Raw genomic sequence first — 27,894 nt, 5'->3', positions numbered from 1 at the left:
AAGTTGAAAGTTTTATAACATCTCACATCTTTTTGTATGTCTGTCAGGAGGTTACTGAGATGCTCAGTTCTCATGGAGTAAAGCGTGAAGGACAGCCTGAAAGTGCACAGCCTGCTTCCAAGGTTTTTGTGCATGCACTTTCTCAGCCTGAATTTCAAACTGGAAGCATTCAGCACTATCAGATGTTCTCTCGAAGCAGCAAACTTTCCCTAGACAGCCCAGTGGAACCTCAAAAACAAGACTTTTATTCCTCTCAGATGCAAACACAATTTGAAGCCACTAGTGGTGCACAGCACCAGGCCCTCAGTCAGTTTCATGATAAATCTCCCAAAGATCAAAGCAAAGCTAAATGCCAAATACAGCAAGCAGACCTCAAACAGCCTTTGTTGTCATCCGCTGTTGGCAGGAAGGTTCAAATAAAACCCCAGACTAAAGTTCATCTTATCTCTGTGGACCCAAGCCAAACCTCGTGCCCTGGATCCTCAGACCCTTTCCAAGTTATCTCTATAGAGTCAAACCAATCCAGCAGCATTGGATCCTCAGTCCCTCTCCAGGTTGTTTCTGTAGACTCAAGCCATACAAGTGGCTTTAAATCATCAGAGGTCCAGGTTGTCTCTGTAAACACAAGCCAGACCATTGGCTTTGGACACTCAGATACTCTCCATAGTATCCCTATTGAGTCAAAACAAACCAGTGGCTTTGGAGCATCATGCCCTCTCCAGGTTATTTCTGTACACTCAAGTCAAGCCAGTAGCTTTAGACAATCAGAGCCTCAAGTTTTCTGTGTAAACTCAAGTCAGATGAGTGGCTTTGGACCTGTAGGATCAAACCAAACCACTGGCCTTGAATCCCCAGACCCTTTACAGGTTATCTCTGTTGAGTCAAGCCAATCTAGCAACATTGGATCCTCAGAACCTCTTCAGGTTATCTCTGTAGAATCACACCAATTCAGTGGCGTTGAGCCCTCAGACCCTCTCCATGTGGTTTCTGTAGACTTAAGCCAAACTAATGACTTTAGACAATCAGAGGTCCAGATTGTCCATGTAAACAGAAGCCAGACTATTGGCTTTGGACTTTCAGACACTCTCCAGATTATACCTGTAGAGTCGAACCAAACTAGTGGCTTTGGACCAAAAGACCTTCAAGTTGTATCTACAGACTCAAGACAATCTACTGAGCCATCAGTTACATCCCCAAGTATATCCAGCACAAGCACTTTGATTAAATCAGATACCATGACTCCACTAAGAATGCCAATTGAACAGCACCTTGGTTCACCACCAATACACCAAGTTCAATCCTCATTAGCATCTTCACAGCAAAGACAAACTGTTCTAGTCAAAAGTTGCAGCTTTACCCAACCCCATGATGAGCAATCGCAAACCCAGTCTGCTTCCTGCCAAAGCACTTTAGGTGAAGCGATCACAGTAACTCAACTAAAAACCCCAATTAAACACTACCTTGGTTCACCGCCAAAATTGCAGTCTCAGACCTCACTGACGACTTCGCACCAAAAACAAAGGGTTCTAGCAAGAAGTCACAGCTTTCCACAACAAGCACAGGCTTCAGGCGTTCCTCATGTCCCAGTTCAGAATGAGGTGTATGCCAGAGCTCAGGCTTTAGCCAGGAGCAGACTGGATAAAGCCAAACATCACCTGGATGAGCACATACAAGATGTGATCACTGTGATCAGTACCAGAGACAAATCTAAAAAACAGGGCAAGAAAAGACAGGTGAGACAATCTTGTAAAATAACAGTTTCTAAAAATATTAAATGGTCAGCCAAAACACACTGTAAGTTATTAGCGTTTTGCTATATTGTTTTCCTATAGGCAATATCACGTTTTTTGAGGCCTACAGTATTGGAGACATTTCTAGAAGCCCTAAAGGGAATGGGGGATTTCTGCTCTGATGCCCAGCTCAGAGACATGGACCTCCTCTCTCAGTCAGTCAGGACACAGTGGGAGGTAAGAAAAAGATCAGGTTTACCCCTCACTGAATTAGGCCCCGTTTACACAAATACATTTTAGTTTTAAAACGGCATAGAACAAAAATAGTCCACATCAACACTGGCGTTTCTCCTAGCTTTTCTTAAAAGATTTCTGTCCACACTTTACTGCTGAAAACGCGGTATATATCTCATCTAGCATACCTCCCCAGATCAGAGCAGCGCACGTTGGACAGTTAATCAAGGATATAGTGCTGGATCTATAGTTGTTAAACATGCTGATTAATTAATCTTGTCTCTATCTAATGATTATTTGGTCTTTTGAATCTATTACTTGTTATCAGGTAATGTCTTTGTGCTCAGCCAAAACACAAGTTAATATAGGAATTTATGTAACCACATACACTGATTCTGGACATTTGACTGATAGCTTACCTATCCTGTATTGTACATTGTACGTTAAACTTTTTATAATGGCCCTTATTAATTATTAAAATTTATATTCTGCAAAAGAGAGGGTATGTTTCGTATTTTCAATGAAAATGAAAGGAGGCAGTTATGTTATAGGCTCTTCTAAATAAGCATACAGTGAAGATGACGGTCATATAAATTTGTAGCTACACGACGCCTCAACATTTTTGGTGCCTGTTAAGTTGTTAATATCAAAATAAAAATAGGCAGTTCCTCATATCATGTTTTATTTCATTGTTAAGATGTGAATGACGTTATAAAGTACACTGTTTGCTTTGAAGATTTACCTGAGGTGTCCTCGGGAGTTTGTTTTCCATATCCAACTTGCGAAGTCTGAACTTACAAAGAAAGAATGCAAGACTGAGCCTTATGTACTTAATATTGAGAAAAAAAGGGCTGCACGGTGGTGCAGTGGGTAGCACGTTCACCTCACATCAAGAAGGTCGCTGGTTCGAGTCTCAGCTGTGTCAGTTGGCTTTTCTGTGTGGAGTTTGCATGTTCTCCCTGTGTTGGCATGGGTTTTCTCCGGGTTTCCCCCACAATTCCAAAGACTTGCGCTACAGGTGAATTGGGTAAGCTAAAATTGTCTGAAGTGTATGTGTGTGAATGAGTGTGTATGGATGTTGTGATGGGTTGTAGCTGGAAGGGCATCATTCCACTTTGGTGACCCCAGATTAATAAAGGGACTAAGCCAAAAAGAAAATGAATGAATGAATACTGAGAAAAAATCCCAGTCAGCCTCCGTTTTCAGATGTCTCTGTTTTCACACTAATACGGAGCAACAGTTTTTTAAAACGAAAACGGCCTCTTCAACATTTCCAAAAACGGTTCATTTTTGGGGCTCAAAAACACAGGGGTAGTGTGGACGTAGGGCATAGCCACAGCAAAAAGTTATGCATTTTAAAACTAAAACATATTAGTTTTAACAAGACCTTATTTTGTATGCAGTGAGGGACAGACATGAGCACAATCCTTTCTTTTTGATTGGTTTGTGCAATGCAAGTTTCCTTTTTTAAAATCAGAACATCGTTTTAATTAAACCACTATTTCTATAAACCAAATATCCTGTGTTTTTTGTTTGTTTTTAGCAGTTGAATCATCTGTGTACAATAAATATACCTGTGCATTCCTCTGCATGTGAGAACTACTGCATTATGTTGAAATTAGTCTTTGCTTCTTACCTTAACTGTTATCTGTCAGTTAATGATATGTATAGAAGTTTGTGCCCACATTTCTTTTCGTTATGTCACTTCTTAAAATATGGATCATTAATTGACTGCATGCATGTTAGGACAGGTTGATATAGACATTTTTACGTTCTGCTTGTGCATTGCTCCTTAATCACAACCAGTTAGCCAAGTTATCAAGCCTTTTCACATGTAATGGGATTTTTAGCACTCTTTATAAATGGCCATTACAGTACATTACATTCAGACTTCTGTATTGATAGGAAACTTGACCTGAGTGCTGCCAACTAATTATACAGATAAAATACATGTCATTATCTTCAACGATTTTGCAGTTATTTGATTTAATGATGGGTTTTGGGTTTAAACCACAGGTATGTACTACAGCAGCTGATTGTTCAGTTCATCTGGGAGCCTTGAGAAGAATTAAGGAGAGTCTGGAGTCTGCAGAAAGTGTTCCTCTCAGCACCCCTCATCAGAGAACAGACACACAGAGGGTGGAGGGCGTTCAGCACCTCACAGTCTCCTCAAGTGACTTGGCACCATGTCAGGACAGGCAAGAAATGAAGAGCACATTTTAGAAATATAATGTTTTAAATTGTATTTGCTGTTATTGTATTGTATAACAAAGGCTGCATCTGAAATCGCATATTTCCATATTATATAGTACCCTAAAAACAGCATGAGAGCCGATTAGTATGTCCGAATACATAGTATTAGAAAATCAGTATGTGAGAAGTACCCAGATAATCTACTACTTCTTGCAAGATTCTGAAGTGTGAATCCAGTGGATGCTAAGCTATCCTATGATGCCATGTGACAGAATTCATGTATTGGCGTAAAGCGACGCAACTGACTTGGGTAGGTCACGTGATAATGATTAATGGCGAATGTATTACGTCCGAGTTCAATTCATACTACTCACATTCTTACTATATAGAAGTCATGGTCATGTAGTAAATTCAAATGTAGTACCTAATCGAACAGTAGGCAATTTAGGAAGCAGACAAATAGAGGTTTGTCAGTTGTAAAAATTGTGTTTTTGATCCCGAAATAAACTTCAAAGATTTTTTTTTTACAAAACTGACAGAAGTAATGGGTAAATAAATAAATTGGTTTACTCAAATGAAATTACTCATTGCACTGTATTGCTAAAAGCATTATTTATGTTTTTATCTAAATATTTACATGTTTCTCATAGAACGTTATTCAAAATCCCTCATACAGACTGCTCTGCAACTGTGCAAAGGAAGGAATTTAGGAAATAAGGAAGGAAATTAATACTCTTTAATTTATTTTATTTTAAGCACAAATGCAATAAATTGATTGCAAGTGATGGTAAAAATGTGTTATTATATTTAAACGATATATAAAGATATATAAACAACTTAGATAAAGATAAAGCTATATAAACCACTTATTTGGTCAAACTTTACAATAAGGTTCATTAGTTAATGCATTTACTAACATGAACTACTTATAAACAATACTTGTACAGCATTTATTAATCATAATTTAACATTTACTAATGCATTGTTAACATCCAAATTCATACTTGTTAACATGAACTAACAATGAACAACAGTATTTTCATTAACTAACGTTAACTAATATGAACAAATACTGTAGTTAATGTATTGTTCGTTGTTTGTTCATGTTAGTAAATACATTAACTATTTAACTAATACAACCTTATTGCAAAGTGTTATCGCTTATTTTGTGTGTGCGCATGCATGCACACACTATGAATATAAAGTGGGTAACACTTTTTAAAAGGAGCAATACTGCCGTGAGTGGTACCGACGCCTCACTAACACGTATTTTTAGGTATAACCACAGTTTGTGACTATGGCGCCAGGGGAAAAATCAAAGCTGAAAATATATGCTTAAAGCACCACCCAGCGGTCAAAAGCTGAGGGCGCACTTACTACTGTTGCGGCGACAGGAAGCATGGCGGCTGAGGGAACGTTGAAGGGGTGACATCTCTATATAATATTTAGCTTTGCCATCATAAGGTTAAATTACATTTTAAAATGAATTAAAATTGAAATAGAAACACATTTATATTTGTAATCATTATACTTAGTCATATTATATGCATACAAGTTTATGCATGCAAGTTTTATTATGTTTAGTTTGTGGTAAACTGTAATTATAATTAGCTTTACATATAAGCCACCAGCATGTTTTCAATCACTTACAGTACTTCAATGAACGTGCACGTGTGTGTTCTCAGCAGGGAGGACAGTGTCCCGCTGAGAGAGACCGTACTACTTGATGACCTCAGCCTTGTCCACTCCCAGGTACACGTGCTCATGTCTCAAACTCTGTACACTACAGTACGTGCATCAGGCTTTATTGATTTATGAGCTCCTTTATAACCATAACTCCAACAAAAGAGCATCCATAAGTTTTGTATCTGCCCTGTGCTAACGTCACGTTATTTCGGCATTGTTGTGACCAAACACAGAGATAAAGCCTGTGAGCTCCTTCTCAGCTCTGATTGGATGTTTCTTAAGCACATGGACGGCTCAGAGGAGTTAATCTGCTGAGATTGATTAGGGCTGTTCGCTGAGAGTGTTCGCTTGTTTTGGGGTTTGTTTGACCCTGCTTGTAATGACGCTGTGGTTCTTCTCTCTGATAGGCTGTTGTCCAGACCAACATCGTGGAGATCAAACAGATAGCAGAGAGGACCATCATCCACCCCTGTCCAGCACAGGAAGAGAAGGCCACTGTGGAGGAATCTCAGAGCAGGTAAACCCCTCTGATGCAAGTTACTGCTTTCAAATAATAGTGTGCTGTATGTTTCTGTCTTCTATCTAAAAACTGATAATACAGAGAGTAAGAGGCTTTTCTAAAATTACATATTAAATTTATAGTAAGTGCTACTGATTTTTAAGCTATTTATAATCATTAGATTTTTAAATAAAAAAGAGAATAGTAAAATACAAAGCACAACATGAACAAATGAATATCTGTTAAAAACCTTGTTCATACCTTTGGATATTTTTGTCTTTTTTATTTTAATTTTCAAAATTTGGGCTGTGCAAACATCATAAGTTTGGCTAAAATGTATATTTTACTCATTTTGTTTTATAAAAACATTTTACACTAGGTAAAAAAAGTTTTTTTTAGGAAAAAAAAACAACAACTAAGTGCTGTTTAAGCTAAATGTCATACATTCCTTGTTAGCATGATAAAAATGTAAAATTTTAAAATAATAGTTTTTATGTACCTTTTTTTCCTAGTTTGACCTGTAAACCAGATGAATACTTCCACAACCCCCAAATCGCCCCTCTCCCAACTGCAGACTCAATTAAATAGTTACAGCAGTAGCTGACAATGCAAAGGATTATACAAAAGAAGTAAAACTAAAAATATTATTAGTTAAAATCTGCTATTTAATATATTTTTAACACTATTAATTTTGTTAAAAAACTGTTTTAGCAAGAACATATTATATTCCAGTTATATTGAATATATATTAATTCATTCATTCATTCATGTATTTTCTTTTAACACTACTTTTCAGCAAAAGTTCATATGTGTTATATGCAAAAGTGACTTTTTTCCCAAAATAAATTAAAGGTTTTAAAGAGCACAACTTTTTATAAAAACCAATCATAACCATAATCACAGTCATACTGTAAATCAAGTCAAAATGTATTTAAAAGCAACAGAGAGCACAAAAAGAGCTTTAAAAAACACAAACACAATACATAAAAATCAATAAAAGCATGCATCATATAAGAAAATGGATAAAAAGGACAAAATTGGAACTGTAACTGTACAAATTATCCCAATGAAAAGCCAGTGAAAACAAATAAGATTTGAGCAAATCTCACAATTTTATTGATATTTTATGGTTTTATGGTTGGTCTTGAACCTGTTTTTTTTTCAGTTACAGAGATGCCCAATCAGTCCTCCAGCAGCAGCTGCTTCACAATAGTCAGCAGTTGGAATCTGATTTTCCTATCACCCCCAGCGGCAGCAGCACCAGTATCTCTGCTGACTCATTGAGAAGTGAACTCCAACATCTACTGGTTAGTCTCACACACCACTTTCAGACACCTAGGGTGCATTTTGTATACAAATGTGAATGCTGTGTGTGTGCTCATTCAGGCTCTTAAGGATCAGACAGAGACTCTGTGGCGTGACTTTGAGCTTCAGTTTTCTCAGAGTTCTCAGCGCATGGAGGATGGCTGTAACATGGAGCAAGAGAGACATCAGCTCATTCAACAGTGGAGGAAACAACAGATGTGTGTTCGGGAAAGGTAAGACACGTACTGCTTATAAAACTGCAGCTGTGGTCAAAAACTAAGAGAGCACTTAAATATTCTCAGGTTTTACTGTATTTATTTATTAATTAAATGTTAGTATTTAGTTAATGTTTACAGCATTTCTTTTCCTTAGAATATATCTTCAGAATAACAATTTTTTGGGATTTGAAATTCAGGGTTATATAACCAAATACTGCTTTCTTGGCTCATTTTAAAGAGCCCATATTGTATGTGAAATAGGGTCATATTTTGGTTGTAAGGGTCTCCAACAACAGTCCAACAACAGGTCTTATAATCTGCATTTATTTTTACGTAATTATCCCAGTGACTCCCATATGAATCGTTCAGCGATTCATTTGTTCCCAAACCCCTCCTCAGCGCGAAGCTAATCTGCGCTGATTGGACCGATGACAGCCTGTTGCGATTGGTCGAAACTGACAGCCTTCAGCGCGAGACAGAGTGAAATGCCCAGCAGCTAATCAACAATATAAAAGTAGTCACAGTGCATACACGCTTTATAGTGTAAGGTGTGGATTTTGGCTGCCAGTGGGTGAATGTAGATACAGACGATTGACTTGAAAAAACAGATGACTAACTATTTTATTGAGCAAAAACTCCAAGAACTGGCAAGGAGATCTCCTAGCCCATCACAGTCTACCTGCTCTTTTCACACAGACACACACCCCACACACACACACACACATACACATTACCCTCCTCCTCCTCCTTAGACACAGCACCAGGGCCGGCGCGTCTATAGAGGCGACCTAGCCGGCCGCCTAGGGGCGGCAGAATAGAGAGGGTGGCGTCCGCAACAGCTCCCTCGCCACCCGCGTCCTCAGCAGTTATATCCGCGCCTAGGGCGGCAGAATAGAGAGGGCGACGTCCGCGACACCTCCCTCACCACTCGCGTCCTAAGTTATATCCGCGACACCCCTCCGTCCTCACTTTGCTAACGGGTCACTTTCGTGTTGAGGGCGGCGTGATCGTCCTTTGCCTAGAGCGGCTGTTCAGCTTGCTGAACCGGCCCTGCACAACACACACACACACACATTACCCTCACTGTTCGCCTAGAGTGCCAGTTCAGCTTGCTAGGTGCAATTTAGACACCTTAGCTCGAACCTGAGCTGTTTTGAAACTTGATCGTTTTGAAACTTGACCGTTGCATGTGTGTAGGAACAGCTGACGATCCGTTAACAAAGCGGCACGCGTCGCGTTTTTCAATGTGGCTTCACATGCGATATGAGAATATATAACGTTAACCTGATACAGTACATGCGGTTACAAGTAACAAAACACAATTAAATACATAAATTCGCACGTACTTACACTTGTGAAGTGGGGGTAGAAACTGATCCATGATGCACTGATCCATGTTCTGACAGTCTTTCCTTTTACAAACCGATGAAGTCTTCTTTGTAAGCATGTAGTTTCCAGAAGCACTCGAACTGCTCAAGGCTGGGCTATATTGCTGAGGTTTCATCTTTAGGTAGACTGTCAATAATATCCATCTGCACACCGTGACTTCATTCGACCGGTGTGTGTGTGTGTGTGTGTGTGTGTGTGTGTGTGTGTGTGTGTGTGTGTGTGTGTGTGCGTGTGTGCGTGTGTGCGTGTGTGCGTGCGTGCGTGTGTGCGTGCGTGTGTGCGTGCGTGCGTGCGTGCGTGCGTGCGTGTGTGTTTTCTGTGTTAGTGGTTAGGGCTGCAGGTTTCAAATCTCCCGGGTTTGCGTGCACAACTACTTGTGTTTCGTAGTCACATCATCACGAAACACCTAATGAATCGTTATCAAGATGACTCATTTGAAGCACTATGAGTCGACTCCTTTATAGATGAATCAATAGTTTTAAACACTGTACACTTACAGATTTAAGCCTTAGCTGGATATTTCACTTCACTTAGAGCTGTGTTACACACTACATGGAAGAGCATTTTCAAAAACCCATAATATGGGCTCTTTAAAACATTATTTTTGTGAGTCTAAACATTCTATCATTTTTCATGTTTTGTGGAAAAATATCTAAATAACATTTTTATGTCAAATTTGGAATAAATGTTATCGGTAGTTTGCTAAATTAGCACAAAATGTTTTATGAAAAAAAAATTAGTTTTGTTTTGTAAATTCTCTCTTCAGGTATAGTTTTTTTTTTGCAGCTGTACTTCTCACATATTCTTGTAAAATATTTTATTAATAGTAGCTTTTATAATATTTGATAACAAATTTGATAAGAGTAATGGATCATTGCTGAATCAATGTGTTAAATTATCTAAAAAATAAAAATAAAAATACACACACTTTTAAATACAAGTCTATATTTGTCACAGTCAACCCAGAACCCAGAATGAAAAAGGACAAATTTAGTAAATGTGCAGAAATGTTATTTATAAACAGTTGCTATATGAGGGGTGTCACAGTGGCGCAGTGGGTAGTACAATCGCCTCACAGCAAGAAGGATGCTGGTTCAAGCCTCGGCTGGGTCAGTTGGCATTTCTGTATGAAGTTTGCTTGTTCTCCCTGTGTTGGCGTGGGTTTCCTCCGGGTGCTCCAGTTTCCCCCACAGTCTAAAGACATGCACTATAGGTGAATTGAATAAGCTAAATTGTCCGTAGTGTATGTGTGTGAATGCAGAATGTTTCCCAGTGATGGGTTGAGGCTAGAAGGGCATCCGCTGCATAAAACATATGCTGGATAAGTTGGTGGTTTATTCCGCTGTAGCAACCCCTGATTAATAAAGGGACTACGCCAAAAAGAAAATGAATGAACGAATGAATGAGTTGTTAAATGTGATCTTTTCAACAAAATTTTAAACAAATTACATAAACAAAAATGTGTTTTGCCAAATGTCAAGCTTTACTGAAATTAATAGTCACAACAAATGTTTGTGTATATAGTTGTTGTCTATGCAAACAGGTCCAAATTTGTCATTTATAATGTCCGTAAACTTTAGCTACAGTTGTTTTGAATCAGAGCTGTTGTTGTTTTTGTGATTTTTATTATTTTTGTGTATTTTGTGATAAGAATACTAATAATGTTTATTTTTTTTTATATTGCTCAGGGTGAAAACCATTGAAACTACAATAGAGCTGCTGGAGTCAGCTGACATTCAGATCTCACTGATTTCTGATAAGCTCAAACAGATCAGTCAGAAGCCTCTGAACATTAGAAACTTTGCTGTTGTTGATGCCAGAAATTTACATGAAGAACTACAGGTAGGAAATCATACAATCTCATCTTCATACGTAAAGATATTAAATGTTAGTCTAAGAGGGTGTTCACACTGTTCATTTGGGACCAAAAATAGTAATTTTGTCATATGTGGTTCACTTTCTGTTCACACTGTAAATTTTTTTAACATACCTTAAATATTCACATTTATTTAAATCAACTATACAAAAAGAATAATCACACCCCATTTTGAAAATGATTATTTTTATCCATTTCTTAGTGAATTGTGATGCATTTAAACAAAAACAGGTTTATTAAACAGATATATTTATTAAAATATTATTTTAGTCACCAAACATATTTAGAAATTGAACAATAATACAATCAAATTCAAGCAAAATATCGAAAAAAAAATTACAACCTACAAAATTTCAACTTAATTTTTACATTTTTTCCTTCTCCTGATTTCTTCCTCTCTTTTTTTAAAATTTGTAAATTTTCCTCCAACGTGAATCAACTTCCTGATAAAACAGTGTATCATATCTTCACACAGACTAGACAGGTGTCTGTTATGTGAATCCATCTGTGTTTCTTTCTTTCTTTCTTTTTCTCTTTCTGCTTTCTTGCTTTCTTCCTTCCTTCCTTCCTTCCAATCTCCGTTCAGCCAATCTCCAAGTCTAGCAGGAGTACTTTTAGCTTAACTTAGCAACAATAGTTTTAATATATTAGACCATTTTTATCTCGCTCAAAAATGACCAAAGTATAACTAGTGCTAAGTGTAACTAGTTCTGTGTCCACGCTCACTGTATATACCCTCAGTCACTATTCCCTATATTAGTACACTTGAAGGACTGACAATTCGATCACTCAGAATACAGGAATGGATAACATTTTGTTTGTGCTCAATTTCAATTTCTTTGGTCAGACCCTGTGAAAGTTATTTTAGTGAACTGTCTATTTGTAATGAAACAAAGTATTTTCATTTCTGTCATCTATTGTTCATTTTGTAATATATTTTCAGGGCCTATTTTTATTTTCAATGTCGTTATTTTATGTCTAATTCTGTAAATTCATGTTAAACACTACTTTGAGACATTGTTCACAGCTAAAGAATGTTGAATAAAAATTTGGTGGAGAAAAATTATTTTTGTGATAATATAAGAGCAGTTAAAACAACCGGTCAATTTTGATCGGGAACACTAAAGTAAGGGGCAGGATGTGAACACGACAGGAGGGTTAAGTAACAGTACCATTACTTGCCTAAAAATGTAGTGCAAGTAGAGTAAAAGTATCTGTTGTAAATTTTACTCAAGTATGAGTAAAAAGTAGACCTTTTTAAAACTACTCGAGTAGTGAGTATTACACTGCAGAAAGCTGCTGCATTTACATGTAGTTTGTGGATGTGTGTAAACGTAACTTTCTGTAGTGCATTTAGTTATTGCTCAGCAGGCACACAACGTCATAAGATGTTAATATTAGGTTAGATTTAGGTCGTGATGTCAGGTGACCAAAATTCAATGTCTAGCCAACGTCTAAGGATAATGTTATTTTGATATCCATAACGACGTTGATAAATGGTTGATTTTAGGTTGTGTTAGAAAGTGACCAAAATCCAACATCGAGTCAACGTCTTAAACCAGCGTCATATTGACTTCAAATACTGACATTTGTTTGTCAGGTATGGCAACTAAAATCCAACATGAAATCATAGTGGTAACATCCACACAGCATCAAGCTGTAACATCATTATACATTGATATTTGGCAAATTTCAGGTTGGACATTGGACATTGACGTCGACCTGACATTGGGTTCTGATGTAAACCCGATTTTCATTTCCAAACAAAATGGAACGTCAATCTGACATCATGTTGACGTCTTGTGCCTGCTGGGTGTTTAAGACCATTTCGGTCATCATAGAGTAAACATCTGTCATCTTTGCATCAGTGACATGCATCTAAACAGTCTCTAGGTCAATGTGTGTAAAGATTTTGGACATCTTCTGGGACCCTTTTAATGCTTGCAAACAGTTTGCTGCAATTATAAATCGCCCATGTCTTGAGGTAGTTCATTATAATGCGATTTACCTTCTGTGTGTGATTTGATTGGACAGGAATCACAGGACTGATTTTTCTAATCCCCTATGACAAGAAAAAATAAAGTAGTGACTGCAGGTTAAAGGAAAATATTGGAGTAAAAGTACAGATACTGCACTAAAAATGTACTCATGGGAAAGTAAAAGTACACTTAGTAAAGTACAATTCTTGAGAAAAACTACTCATTTACTGTAATTTGAGCATTTGTAATTTGCTACTTTACGCTACTGGCTATCTCTATACCTATACCCCTTTTTTCTTCTACTTGTTGAACACAAAAGAAGATGTTTTGAAGAAAGATAAAAGCCTGTAACCATTAACTACCATATTATTTATTTTTTGGGCTAACTATCCCTTTAAGATACGTTTGCTCCCTCATTCAAGTTTTGCTGTAATGTATTTAACATGAACTGATGTACTTTGCATGTTTAAACGCACTTAAAACCTTACATTCTTGTTCTTTATATAGTGTGTGGATGACAGCATCAAAAAAGAGTTGTTTCTTCTTAACAAGAGAGAAAGTTCAGTAGGTGATGGCGCTGATCTGAGTCACATTGAGCTTCAAACTCATCTTCCCCTTCAACAAACTCTCCACGACCGCACAAAATGTCTAGAGCAGCAAACACGATGTCTGCAAAAGTCTGAGTTGGCTCTAGTGGCCCTCGAGAAGCTCCTTTCTCATCTCCAGCAGCTGAACGATGAATTAAATACATCTCACGGGACGTCAGACCAAAGCTGCAGTTCAGTGTCCATCCAGAAAAGCCTTGAGCAGGTCAGGGAGGATTCTCTTCAGCTGGACACAATGCTGGATGATGCTGGTCTGAGGATAACGCTGGATGATGAAGCAGGCAGCTGTGCTGAGATGGTGTCAGCGCTGGAGGAGAAGGTCCAGGTCAGGCTAGCTGCAGGACAGAGAGTGTCTGATGGAGGACGGAAGGGAAGAGCGAAGCAGGAGAAGAAGGAGGAGAGAGCGTTTGTGAGGAAGAGGATGGGTCTGTTGGTCACATTGAGGGAGGTGCTGGCAGCACTGGAGAGACACGGGCTGAAGGAAGCCACAATACCTGCACTACAGCACAGGTGAGGAGACTCGGAAATAAGATCATTAAGAGATTATTTTATTTTAAACAGCCCTAAGAACAGACTAAGACGAAAAGAAATAAGGAAATTTATTTATTTTTTATTTTATTATTTTATTTAGTTTTATTTTATTTAGTTTTATTTATTTAATTAATATTTTTTTACTTCAATTTATATTAAAGCAACTGCATCCTAAATGTACTATTTATTTAATGAATGTTTAACAATTTATGTTTCTTTAATAATGTTTTATTTTTTATTTTTAAACTTTAATTACTTTTTAAATTTAATAACCAATTATGCTATTGATATGAATTAAAATAGCAATCACATTTTAACATTATTTTTCTTTCTTTATGCATATGTAATTTTTATTTATTTAATTAATTATTGTGCCAATTCTGTTATTCAAATAATTGCCAAATAACATATGTTGTTTTCTATGACATTTGTTTTCAAAAGCATGATTTCATTTTGTATACAGTAAAATATTAAAATGCTGTTATATACAGTTTAATATGTTAATTAATTAAATAATCACAAAAATTTTATTAAATTGCATTTTTTTAAATAATTTAGTAATATTAATTAAAAACACAATTGCAATATAAAATATAAAGCAATACAATGAAGCCAGATTGCATCATTTTTTTGCACATTTTTTATTTACCTTCTATGTAATTTTATTTAATTGATATATAGTTTATGAAGTTTGGTGTGTTATGAACATATACTGAATGAAATGGAGTATAAAAAAATAAACCTGAATAAAAATACTAATTGTCTTTCTTGTAATAAAACCCGCCTTTTGATTAGTTTCAGCTTCATTTTGGTTTTCTCTAAATAATAATTAAAATAATATGTTTTATTTACAATGCACTTTTCTAAATCACAAAGCACTGCAACAATAGCAAAAGAAGACAACCAAAGAAATTCTGAATCGTAAAAAAATCACAACACAATGCAATAGAATACCAATCAAGATTGCAGGTAAGAAAAAATTAGATGAAGTTAACAACTTCTTGAAACTTGCTCTCCCTCTTTGATTTTAATTTACTGAATGGCTGCTCAGGAGTATCTGAATGAAATACTCTTAATCTCACCAGCATCTTTCTCTGTCTCAGATTGCGCTTCCTGACAGACATGGAGAGTAAACTGCATGCACTCCGCTCAGAGATTGATGATCTGCGAGATACGAACACATCAGACATGAACCTCAGCGAGCTGCAGACGCAATGGGAAAAGGCACACAGATCAGTCACTGAAAGGTGAACCAGAAACACAAGGTTATAAAAAAACTCTTTTTGTAATGCTCTAATCAGACAGTACAGTATGTGTTTGTTTCTTGCTATTGTTTTAGTCGTGAGCAGTGTGCTTCTCTAACCGAACTGCTGAAGAAGTTTCAGAGCTGTCGAAATAGTTTGGGTGGCATTTTACAGAGAGCAGAGCAGACCATCGGTGATCAGGCCTCATACATGGGCAAAGACAACCTTCAGCTGCTCATCAGCAAGGTACAGAGTTGTAGAAAAAATCTGTGAACTGGACTGCAGATGGCAGCATTAGCTGCATCATTTCAGATAAAGCAAATCTCTACAGTATGTAGTAAAATACAGTTGATATAGATTTGACTAGTGTCTTTAGTTGAATGTGTAGTGTATAAATGAAATGAAATATGGTGACATTAATTTAAAATGTTTTAAACTGTTTTTCAAAAATTCTGTTTCACTCCAAAAATGTTTTTCATACTTTTGTCTTGTTTCTAGTCCAAATATTCACAATTTTGGCATATTATGTGAGAAAATGAGACTATATTTTTTGCTTTTCTAGCACGTGCTTCTTAGGATATTTAGAAAAAAATCTAAGTGAGAAAAGCATTTTTGCAGTGTTGACTGTCGAATGAAATTTCTATTGTCTGTGTTGAGATTTGAATAAATTTTAAGTAGTTTTAAGTCAATTAATTCTATTATATATTGATTTATTCATTTAATTTTTAGACAGTTTGATTTTTCAGTAATAAGAATTTGAATGATGTAATTAGTGGCGGCTCAGTGGCTCACTTAGCACTGTTGCCTCACAGCAAGAAGGTCAATGGTTCGAGCCCCGACTGGGCCAGGTGGCATTTCTGTGCGGAGTTTGCATGTTCTCTCTGTGTTTGTGTGGGTTTCCTCTGGGTGCTCCGGTTCCCCCCACAGTCCATAGAAATGTGCTATAAGTGAATTGGATGAACTAAATTGGCCGTATTGTATGTGTGTGAATTGGAGGTGTATAGGTGTTTCACAGTATTGGCTTGCGGGTGGAAGGGCATCCGCTGCAGAAAACATATGCCGGAATAGTTAGTGGTTCATTTCACTGTGGCGACCCCTGATATGTAAGGGACTAAGCCGAAGGAAAATTATTGAATGAATGATGTAATTCATAATTTATTAATAAATTTTTTGAAATAACTTAACCAACACACTATATGAGTACTTTCGATTCTAGAATATTTTATTAATATTTAATATGAAACACTGCAGATGGAACTGAAGGGATTGCAACAGTTTCCTGGATGGCCAAAATTTCCAGGAAATCTGCGACAACAATAAAAAAATTCAAGCTTCTCTAAATTTAGTTTTGTTTGTTTGATTTTGCATTAAATTCATTGATTGCAGATTCACAAACACATCAGATTCTTGTTTTTCAATAGATTATAAGTTATCGAAATGTAAATTTTTAGTCAGTCTTTGTCAAAAAAAAGAAAAATAGTGTGTTTTATTTCAAACTACCATACAGTATCATTACCAGCATCAACTTCTGTAACAAATGTAGCTATTTCTCGATGTTGTTGTGAATGCGTTAACTAAAGTTCACTAATGAAACCTTATTGTGTAAAGTGTTGTATTGCTATACCTTACTGTATTTCTGTTGTACTTGATAATTGCTTTGATAATTGTTTTTTTTGTTTATAATTTGTTTCAAATGTTTGTTTACAATACATTTTTGTGTGTGTTTTATTATACATAAATGGCCAGAGTTCTTTTTTCATTATTGTACTTCTTAAAGTTATAATTTTTGCATCTTTCATCATGACAATACTTCATATCAATAAAAATGTATAATACTTATATACTGTATGTGTGTGTGTGAATGTGTGTCCAGGTGATAAGTATAAAGTCAGATCTCAGTGGTTTGGGAGACGGGGTGGAGGAGTTCAGGTCTGTGTGCAGGCAGCTTCAGTCTCTGGTGAGAAGGGTTCTGGACTGCACAGACGCCCCGTTTGAAAGTGAAGCGGACACCCTCATGGACCGCTGGCTGGATGTATGCTCTCTCACTAATCTCATGTATCACATCTCAATGTGATGTAAATACTCTTTTGTTCTTTTATGTTCAGTGTAGTCATTAACCTGTTAAAATTGCTTTTATTTCAGGTGACAGAAAAGACAGACTGCTATCTGGATAATCTTCAGGCTGGCTTTTCTCTTTGGGAGAAGCTCCTCCTTTTGGCTGGTGAAGTGGAGGGCTGGAGTTCTCAAAAGCTCATAACTCTTGCTCAGTCAAACCCCTTTAAGACGGAAGTGGATGTTTTTGATATGCAGGTAAATCACTTATAACAGAATTGGAGATCGATATTAGGATGTTACTTGAGACTTTCACACATTTATGGATTTTTTTTTAAACAAGTTAATACTTTTATTTACCAAGGATGCTTTCAATTGATCTAAAGTAAGAGTAAATGCTTTTATAGTGTTACAAAAGATTTCTGCAAATCATTAAATTTACCCTTTTCAGAGATCAGCATCTAAAATCTGAAAGTTTTTAATATAATTAATTTTTAATAAAAAAAAAACTTATAGACATTTAAATGTTTTTATGTATGTATTACTGTATATCATCTTTGACGTTGTTCTCTCTTCTAGCTAGCATTATGAGTCTCACACATTTTTTGTTTCCTTTTTCTGAAAGTCTTGATACCACCATGCTGGAATGTTTCTTTTATTATTTCAACAAATATGATTGTAGAAAAATAATATGTTGCACTCTCCCATTCACTGTGCTCTAAGTTACCCAGCTATGATGACTTCCGCTACTGAGAAACCTGGAAATGTGAAAAGGGTCCATTAGAGTTGTGAAGGATCATGTGATATTGAAGACTGGAGTTATGATGCTGATATTTTTGCTTTGCATCACAAGAATAAATTATATATTAAAATCTAGTCAGCTAAATAATTGTATTTATTTTCAATAATATTTCAAAATCTTACTGATTTTACTGTATTATTAATCAAATACAGCCTTGCTGAGCATAAAGTATTTATTTATTTATTTATTTTACTTTAAAAAAAATTTTATTTAGAGAAAAGAAAGAAAAAAAATAGAACTAAAAAAACAGAACAAACCGGTTGTCATAAGGGTTACAAAATCAAGTCATAATACATTTGACACACATTCTCACAAACTGTTTACAATGACATATTCAGACCATTTTTCCAGTACTTGTTACAGCATAAAGTATTTTTAAGGGAAAAGAAAATCAATCCCAAATTTTTTGTGGTTGTCGAAAAGTTTCATCATTATTGAACTTATATGTTATGTGTAAGATGCAATATGTAATATATGAGCAATATCACACGAGTAACAGTCTATATGGCTGTATAACGGCATTGGTGAGAGGCATGCAGTGACCTGAGGCCACAGGCGGTGTGCCTTAGTGCCCCCCACCAGTGCCGATATACAGCCATATCGCACTGCTGTGAGTGTGATATTGCATTTATAAAACAATTCAACAGCATGCTGTATGTTGGTGGGGTAATACACAAGGGTGAAGAGGCTATACGAGGGCTGTTATTTGCAGAATATCTCACGGCTGTCAGCCAATGAGATTCAAGAACCAGACAGAACTATCTATATATATATATATATATATATATATATATATATATATATATATATATATATATATATATATATATATATATATATATATATATATATATTTTTTTTTTTTTTTTTTATTTATTTTTATATATATAAGAATAGTTTATAGTTATATAACTAATATAATGTTTTTTTTTATTGTTATTAGCAAATCTGTCAAATAATATTTGAATCCAGAGAAATAAGATCATGTCCTAGGTTGCCATGCTGACGACATCATACACTCTCGATTTCCATTTTTTAACTTATAAAAAATGTGGAAACACCCAAGACGCTTTAATATCTCATGCATTTTATTAGACTGCATTGGGTAGCAATATAACAATACTATTACAGTAAATGTGATCACAAGTGGAAGAGCCAAAAGACGATGGAGCATGGCAGCATAAAAGCTTTTATGCTGCATCATGCTAATCTCTCATCAGCAGTTGCTTAATCTGTCTCCTTCCTTTCACTTTAATGGCTTTTAGCCTAACTCTACTCATTTCTATAAGTTTTAATACTTTAGCTCATCTGTGAACATGATTCCTGCAGGAGTCCCATAGTATGTAATGAAGACCACAGCCCTGATGATTTCACTCTGTCATGGAATTACCAAACCATGCCTTTTTTGTAGTTGTTGTGAATATGCATCCTCTAGTGGCGAATTTTAACAGATATATTTGTGTAAAAATGAAACAACAGGCTTATTCTGGACCTGTACGCATTAAAGTAAATAAAGTAAAAAACCAAGTTTAATGATATTTTCAATCATTTAAATGACTCATGCTGACAAATAGGTAAAAATGTAGAGGTTCTAAACTGATTCTTGTTATAAATAGGCTTGACCAGATTTTTTATATAAAATGTACTAATACATTGATTACATGTTTTTCTTCATGAGTTCTGACAGTATCTTTGTAAATATGCACAGAATGATCTGAAGGTTCAAGAGGAGAACATTAATCATTTCCATCGCAGATCTTCAGAGATCCAGGAACTTCTACAGAGTCAAGAGTTTCCACTGGAGCTGCAGGTGGTTTTCTTTTCACACTCGTCATTTATTCAAATAATGGCATTTTATATGTTTTATGTGTATGTTGAGATCTGTTGGTAAACCACTCTTCATATCGTCACAAGTTCACTATAGTTCTTAAAGGTAATTATATTAAAGCTTCTATGTTCTTAAAGGTGATTGAGAGCCAGCTGAGGAAGAAGATGGCAGAGGTGAAGGAGCTCTTTTTTGAGACCAGAGATGTGTTCAGACAGCTGGAAACTGCCAAAATGCAGGTGGCAACTGAGATTGCAGATCACCTGTCCTCCATCCAGACTATTACAAATAATCTGAACACTCTGAACACATGTGAAAGCCCACATGCCCTCAATACCATCCAGGTGAATGTTTGTGCTGTAAAGTCAACATCAACTCAAAGCGAACCCTTCTTCTTCTGCTTCACCTTTTTCTTATCCTTCTTCATCTTCTCCTTCTTCCTTTTTACATTCTGTCTTCTTCAGTATGGTGTTTAATAGAACAGATTTTTCATGCATGATTGTAATCTTTAATCAAAAATAGCTTCCTTTTGCCAATGCAACAACATCTGTTTTACATGTCATGGACAGGAGGATGGGATCAACCTGTCAATCACAAAATACTGGCCAATAGCAAACCACAAGAATCTGATGAACCAATCAGTTCCCGATGAACAAAATCAAGTTGTTTTTAATAGTTGTGTTGACTACTGGTGTTGCGGCTCACTAAACTTAGACTCTCGACGGAACAGAAAGATAGAAAGGTATCGGTAATGGGAATGTCTGTGCTGTGCAATTGACCCATTTTGTCTAGGACCACACCTGCTCCCTGGAGTCCTCTGGGGTTCTCCTGGATTCGGGTCTGGGTTCAAGTGTTTCTCTAGTCTGGGTCGTGGCCTTAGGCTTCCAGCTTTTATAAAGGTGGTTTTGCATTCACCCTCCAGAGCCGAGTTTACCAATGAGATGTTAACACCCCAGAGGCACATTTAATAATCTTCAGTCCAAAACTTAGTTATTTGCATAGGCATTCTGGGTGTAAACTGCTTCTTAAAATGTTTAGATGTTGCACACGTATTAACATAAAATGTAAACAATCGATCAGTACACCAATTAGCTTTGCAGGTACATCAAACATGAACCATCATTAATCTTGTTTAGCTGTGGTAGAGTTAAACATTGATTGCAGAAGTTTTAAAACCATATTATTAATACATGAGCAAGAGACTTGTTGCAAAACACTTGATTACACATACAGAGAATAAAAGTTTACATTAAAACCATCAGTCTTAAGCAAGGAGCTTATAGAAGTTCTCTGTGTGTCCAGTTCTGAGCATTCCTATGTGTTGTAAATACCTTGGAATCGCATCGGATGGAAAAGTGACCATCCAGTCTTTACCTGGGTAGAAGAAATTGACTTGTGTTGAATAAAAGCAGAATAATTATGTGTCTGATCAGCCATTTTCGTTGCAGTTATTATGAAGAATAGCTTATTAAAGAAAAGTAGATTAACTACAGTATATATAGCTGTCTACATTTTCTCATTGTGGCACAGGTAAACTTTTGATATGATCCATGAAAATAGCATTTTGTTCCTTTGTGATATTCTGAAATTGCTTTCATCAAAAACATCATCCTTTAGAAAGAATTGTTTTTTTTTTATCCTTTAACCTTTTTTGGGAAGCACCAAAATATGGTGTGTTGTTTTTGGTGGGCATGTAGCATTTAAGACAAGACAGTGTAATTCACACAAATAACTAAATGGTCCATGTGTTGCAAACAAGCAGTGCTGTTTAGTTCTGTTTTGAAGCATAAACATTATATCGAAAATGTTAGAATTTTATGGAGGGAAAATAATTGTTACCCTTTAATCATCAAGCACTTGTGTGTATATTGGATGCCTATTTTGATGTACATGTATCCAATGGCACATTCTTTAGTTCATACTTTTGTTCACCCATATTTTTTTGATGGACTAATCCTTTAATGTAACTGTTTTGACTGACAGAGATTAGCGGAGCAGCTGGAAGTGAAGGCTGAGCAGGCAGATGCATTACTGCAGCAGATGGATCTCCTTGCCAGCATTGCAGGTCTGGAAAACCTGCAGACTCTTGCTGAAGCTGGAGCTCACCTTCAAGAAAGCATTGGCATTGCCAAAGAGCTGGTTATAAAGAAGGGAGAACAAGCAATGAACCCAAACAGGCCTGAAAGTTCTCAGCCTGTCGAAGAGTCTAAGCAAATCAAGGCCCATATTAAAAAAGCAGAAGATACCGAGTTACAGACTGTATGGCATGATAAAGCAGATGAACAGTCACTGAGAGGCAAGGCAAAGGACGCTGCTCCTGAGCAGAAGTACTTTAAAGAGGATATGCTTCTGTCTGAGAATAAGAACAGGCGGGTCACACCTGAGGAGAGACTCACATATGCACAGGTCAGTTTCTTTTCTTTTATATGTTTGTTCTGTGTCTTTAAAGTGACCTGAACTGAAATACAAAGAGTCTTGTTGGAAATCATTTTAGTTTGAGAACTAGAATGAATTTGTTTCTTGGAAACAGCTGTAATGTAGTTGTGTCTGTTAACAGCAATTTAAATTCCATTCCAGTTCTATCATGCTCCAAAAAGAACCTTTGACACACTATGGGAAATGCAGTTTTGAACAGATGAAATTATCTACAGGAGCTAGATTGGATTGTTTTTTTATATATATATATATCTTGTTGGATTGTTTATATATATATATATATATATATATATATATATATATATATATATATATATATATATATATATATATATATATATATATATATATATATATATATATATATATTTATACATATATATATATATATATATATTTATACATTTATATATTTATATTTATACATTTATATTTATATAAATATTGTGGGGGGAAGGAGCTTAGAAAGTATTGAAAAACTGAACTTTGAGTTCTTTGTATTTTTATGTTTGTCTACACTGTACATATTACACATAATAATTGGGTAACACTTTATTTTGCTGTCTATTTGAGTATTAGTAGACTGTCTGCTTAATATCTATTGATACTGCTCCGTCAACACACATTTAACTGACTATAAGAAACATTGCATGTACATGTCAACTTACAGTACACTAACTCTAACCCAACCTAACAGTATACTTCTAATCTAATGAGAATTAATTGGCATGTAGATGCAGTGTAACTTAAATTCAACAAACGGACCATCAAAATAAAGTGTAACCCAATAATTGTACATTTTTGCTTCTGATAATATTAATCATTCAATCCGTCAATCAATTAATCATTTAGTCTGTAATTTGATTGATGAGTCAGTTATTTAAAAAGATGAACAATTTTGAAAAAAAAAAAACCTTTCAATAAATGTGTTAGAATTTGTTTAAAACCCTTGTTAGAACAACAACTTTAACCTCTTTCAGTAACCAACTTTGCAATTTAGTTTATAAATAAATTAAATCTTTTTCCTTTTAGGCTTTCACAAGACACATTCTCTGTGTTTTTAATCGGTTATACAGTTTGTAACTTGAACAAAAAGGTATTATTGCAGTTTATTTTATTAAATTAAATATTTAGCATTTTAATATTTAATTAAAATAATTAAAACGTAAATAAAGTCTAATTGTATTTTGAAAATTGTATCGTACATTTTTAAGAACAATTTACTTTAATTTAGTTATTGAAAATTTAATAGTAAATAATAGTAAGTACTATACTATTATTCCTTCATTTTCTTTTTGGTTTAGTCCCTTTATTAATCTGGGGTTGCCACAGCGGAATGAACCACCAACTTATCCACCAAATGTTTTACACAGCGGATGCCCTTCCAGCTGCAACCCATCACTGGGAAACATCCATACACACTCATTTACATTCACACACTACGTACAATTTTAGCTTACCAAATTCACCTGTACCGCATATCTTTGGACTCGTGGGGAAACCGGAGCAACCGGAGCACCCGGAGGAAACCCACCCAGACACGAGAAGAACATGCAAACTCCGCACATAAATGCCAACTGACCTGAACCAGCGACCTTCTTGCTGTAAGGCGACAGTACTATCCACTGCACCACCGCGTCCCCCTAGTATACTATTAAATAAAACTAATTTACAGTAGTGTACAAATGGAATACTTTTTTTACCTTTAAATTTCTGTTTCATCGTTTTTTAGGAACTTGTTCCATAACATTTTGTAGTTGGTCATTTTCAAATACTGTTTAAACTTTCGGCAGATTCAACACAAATAAGTGGTGTACAGTACACCACTTGTGTACAGTACATGCATGATTCATGTTTCAAAACTGAAAAAACAACTGATAATAAGTTCCTCATAAAAAATGTCACACACAAATCATAAAAGAGTGAGTTATATTCCAGGAAGGATGGCAAAATTGACAGGATTTGTGTCTGTCAATGAAACATGCATCATTAATCCTTGACAGACATCCACTTATTTTTTCTTGCTGGGTCTGTGTTTGGGGTCAGCAGGAGTAAAGTCATTGAGTGCACCTCTGTGGCGTAGGTACAGAATCACTATTCTGCCTAAAGCCTGCTAAATGGAGTACTTGCTCTGCGCTGCATTTAGGGCCATTATTGTAGAATGCCACCTCATTGCTTTTAAGAGCTTGTTTTTTACTTTCTCTGAGAAAAATGCTGGATATTCATTGTTTTGCTGTGTGGCACATCATTTTAGTCTGGTGCTTTTCAGATGTCAGAGCTTTAGGCTGCATTATCAGCATTATTCTGCTCTGCTTGATGGTTTCTCAGAACAGTTTAAAAAGAGTCAAAAAGTGTGGCACAGTAGGTAGTGTGTATGTTCACAGCATTTAAAATGGCTTTGTGAATTACTTGGTGTGGTCTTATGTCTAATCCTGTCACACTTTTTTCTCCCGTTTTCCAATTTTGCTCAATATAAACTACCATTTAAAAGTTTGCAGCTAGTAAGAGGTTTTAAAAATAATGTAAAGAAAGCTCTGATGGAAAGAAAACAATTTCACTAAAAGTTTGAATTGAATAATTAATAAATTGTATTGATCTTATTCTAAAATGCAGAAGTGTGCTCTTTTTTGCACCAGTTTGCAACATCAAGCATCGTAACAAGCTGTTTTTAACGTCTAAAAATGAATGGAAGTGAACGAGATCGGAAGTCTCGATTCAAATGGCTGCGCCCCGTCATACACAACGAATAAGGTCAATAATATAGCATAACACATGTACAAGAAATTGATAAAGATTGTCCACCAATGAACCATTTATTTCACTTAAAAACTGATGTATGTAGCCTCAGACCAGTGAATCCTATAGTGGGGATTGTGGGATAATGACAGGGCAATGCTTGGTGATTTCCAAAAGTCAAATAAATTTTATTAAACTATTAGAATTACCATATTTTATCCTTAACCCACAGAAAATAATAATAGTAGTTCATAGTTGCATAAAAAAACAACAACTTGCAAATAAAAAGCCATCAGCCTTTCAATAATTTTTTTTCATAGGATTGTGTTGTTACATTAGAATAACAACACCGCAATAGCGTCAGCTGCAGCAGATTGATTTTAAAACACCAGGTTAAACTTTCTTAGGCAATTAAATGCATTAAAAATAAACACAGGCCACAACAGCACATTGAGGATGATCTCTGATTGGCGATTTTAAAAATTAAACTAGAATAGACTTGTGCTGAAAACATTGTGTCCACCAGTCTCTTTAGCTGAGGTTAATAGTAAACAAATTAATAAATGACTATAAAATTAAATGGGTTTTAGACTGTTTTCATGCTTGTGTTTATATAGACATATTGTTGTTGTGTGCAATGTTTGTGTATTTATATTTTACACCTCAGATGAATTTGGGGGTTGCGAATCGCTGGCATTGTTAGTTTGGGGGTCGCAGGCTGAAAAGTTTGGGAACCCCTGCCAAATTAGTCAATCAGGCCTGTGATCAGTCAGTTCAAGAAAAGAAATACAAGTGCAGTCCTAACTAAAAGAATACAAGCTGAGGAAAAGATTAGGTCCGATAATTAATGATAATATTGGATAATGAGGTTTAAATGCTTTTTTTGTAGGCCAGTCATTTTTGACTTTGAACGGCACAAGTGTAACCAGTTGGAGTGCAAAATTATCCCAAAAAATAGGACATTGTTAAACTCTATGTGAGCAAAGTCGGTGAGTTTTAGCTCAATGTGATAACATTAACTTGCATTAACTACCTGGGGGGAAAGAAAATCATGTATGGGTCAAAATGACCCAAACAGAACATGAGGGAATAGTTGATAAGTTAAATTAAAAAGGCGTTTCATAAATAAAAAAAGCCCAAACATTTAAATTTCTCTATAATCGATAAATGTTATTTTTAGTTTTTTTTTTTTTTTCATAGTAAAGAATTCAAGGGTTGGCTCATTTAAATTAAAGAGACCAATTTTAGAAAAATGTAGGGTAACACTTGAATATGAATCCTCTGTTAAGCATTAGCAAATAGTTAATTCAATATTTGTTAAGCATTAACTTTACATTTATAGATTTTTGTAAGCAGTTTATAACTGCAGATACAAATACTCTATTCTTGACTTATAAGCACATTTAAAATGTGCTTAATAATTGTACTTTCATAATTTGTTACTGATTAATTTTTCATGACTAAATTAGGTATTGCATTATTTACAAATCAAAATATTTAAGAGTAGTTGGTGTTTTTGTTTTATTATTCAGAATGCACAAGTAAATTAATAATAAACTATTCAAATCAATTAACCATTAGTATATGCCTGAAGAATAATATATATAAATGTTAATTTGAATAGTTTATTAATCATTTAAATACGCATTCTGAATGATCTTTAATAATCAGCAAATTCTCTTAAATAACCTGTTTGTAAATGATGCAACACTTCATTTAGCAATAAAAAATAATAATTAACAAAACATGAAAATACAATTATAAAGCACATTACAGATGTGCTTGTAAGTCAAGAATAGAGCATTTGTATCTGCAGTTATAAACTGCTTTCTAACATCTATTATTGTAGAGTTAATGCAACAGATAATGAATTCACTATTTGCTAATGCTTAATAGATGATTCATAGTGTGTAGTTATTATTAAGTGTTACCAAATGTTGAAGTGTGCAGTATTTGTATTGTTAAATGATATCATGCATCATAAAAATGGTTGAAGAAACATTTGCTGTTTAAGGATGCTTATTGACATTTGGTCATTGTTCTGTTCGGTCTGATTGTTTTACAGGTCACCGCTGGTAAAGCTGTGGATGATTTGGATTCGGAGAATGTAAAGATAATGCCTAGAGGGAAAGTCCACAAAACAGAAGAAAGATCAGGTTCATTTTGCACTACACGGCAAGCAAAAGCAGATGTTGAGATTCTCCCATCCGGCTACACAGATGAGCGGCAGTCCCTTGTCTGAATCTGAAGTAAGAGAGTATGACAGTAAAATGACTTCTCCTTGTCGAAGCCCAAAGCCAATCTTTACCATAATACTGGATTCTGATCCTACCAATCCATCCAAAACCTGCCTGCACAAACTACCTCAGCTTGTCAACTCAGTGGCATACTGTTTCAGTGGTTCATGATAGGACCAAGAGAAAGCAAAGGATAGTTTGACACTGAAGGCCAAACCAAGTGTTAGTGTAGATGAAGAACAAGCTGTATTAAGTACTTCTGATGAATCTCTTTATAGTTTATATGCTAATCCTACTACATCAGAAGCGCAGCTCAA

General features: G+C 35.5%; 1 protein-coding gene across 1 annotated transcript in view; it reads left to right on the top strand.

Moving 5' to 3' along the window:
• The window catches only part of syne2a (spectrin repeat containing, nuclear envelope 2a), a 63,466-nt gene extending 35,884 nt beyond the window's left edge, over window positions 1-27,582 (top strand). Inside the window, exons 23-39 of the mRNA XM_056481502.1 lie at window positions 48-1,733; window positions 1,833-1,967; window positions 3,981-4,162; window positions 5,846-5,909; window positions 6,251-6,360; window positions 7,508-7,649; window positions 7,729-7,880; window positions 10,943-11,096; window positions 13,617-14,224; window positions 15,349-15,492; window positions 15,585-15,735; window positions 17,363-17,521; window positions 17,632-17,799; window positions 20,052-20,153; window positions 20,309-20,512; window positions 22,152-22,574; window positions 27,406-27,582. Coding sequence (XP_056337477.1) covers window positions 48-1,733; window positions 1,833-1,967; window positions 3,981-4,162; window positions 5,846-5,909; window positions 6,251-6,360; window positions 7,508-7,649; window positions 7,729-7,880; window positions 10,943-11,096; window positions 13,617-14,224; window positions 15,349-15,492; window positions 15,585-15,735; window positions 17,363-17,521; window positions 17,632-17,799; window positions 20,052-20,153; window positions 20,309-20,512; window positions 22,152-22,574; window positions 27,406-27,582 — 4,761 coding nt within the window. The remainder of the gene's footprint in view (window positions 1-47; window positions 1,734-1,832; window positions 1,968-3,980; window positions 4,163-5,845; window positions 5,910-6,250; window positions 6,361-7,507; window positions 7,650-7,728; window positions 7,881-10,942; window positions 11,097-13,616; window positions 14,225-15,348; window positions 15,493-15,584; window positions 15,736-17,362; window positions 17,522-17,631; window positions 17,800-20,051; window positions 20,154-20,308; window positions 20,513-22,151; window positions 22,575-27,405) is intronic.
• The last annotated feature ends 312 nt before the right edge of the window (window positions 27,583-27,894 follow it).

This window comes from Danio aesculapii, chromosome 20 (genome assembly GCF_903798145.1).
Source record: "Danio aesculapii chromosome 20, fDanAes4.1, whole genome shotgun sequence".
Classification (NCBI taxonomy): Eukaryota; Metazoa; Chordata; class Actinopteri; order Cypriniformes; family Danionidae; genus Danio; species Danio aesculapii.
This window is presented reverse-complemented; position numbering and strand designations above follow the sequence as displayed.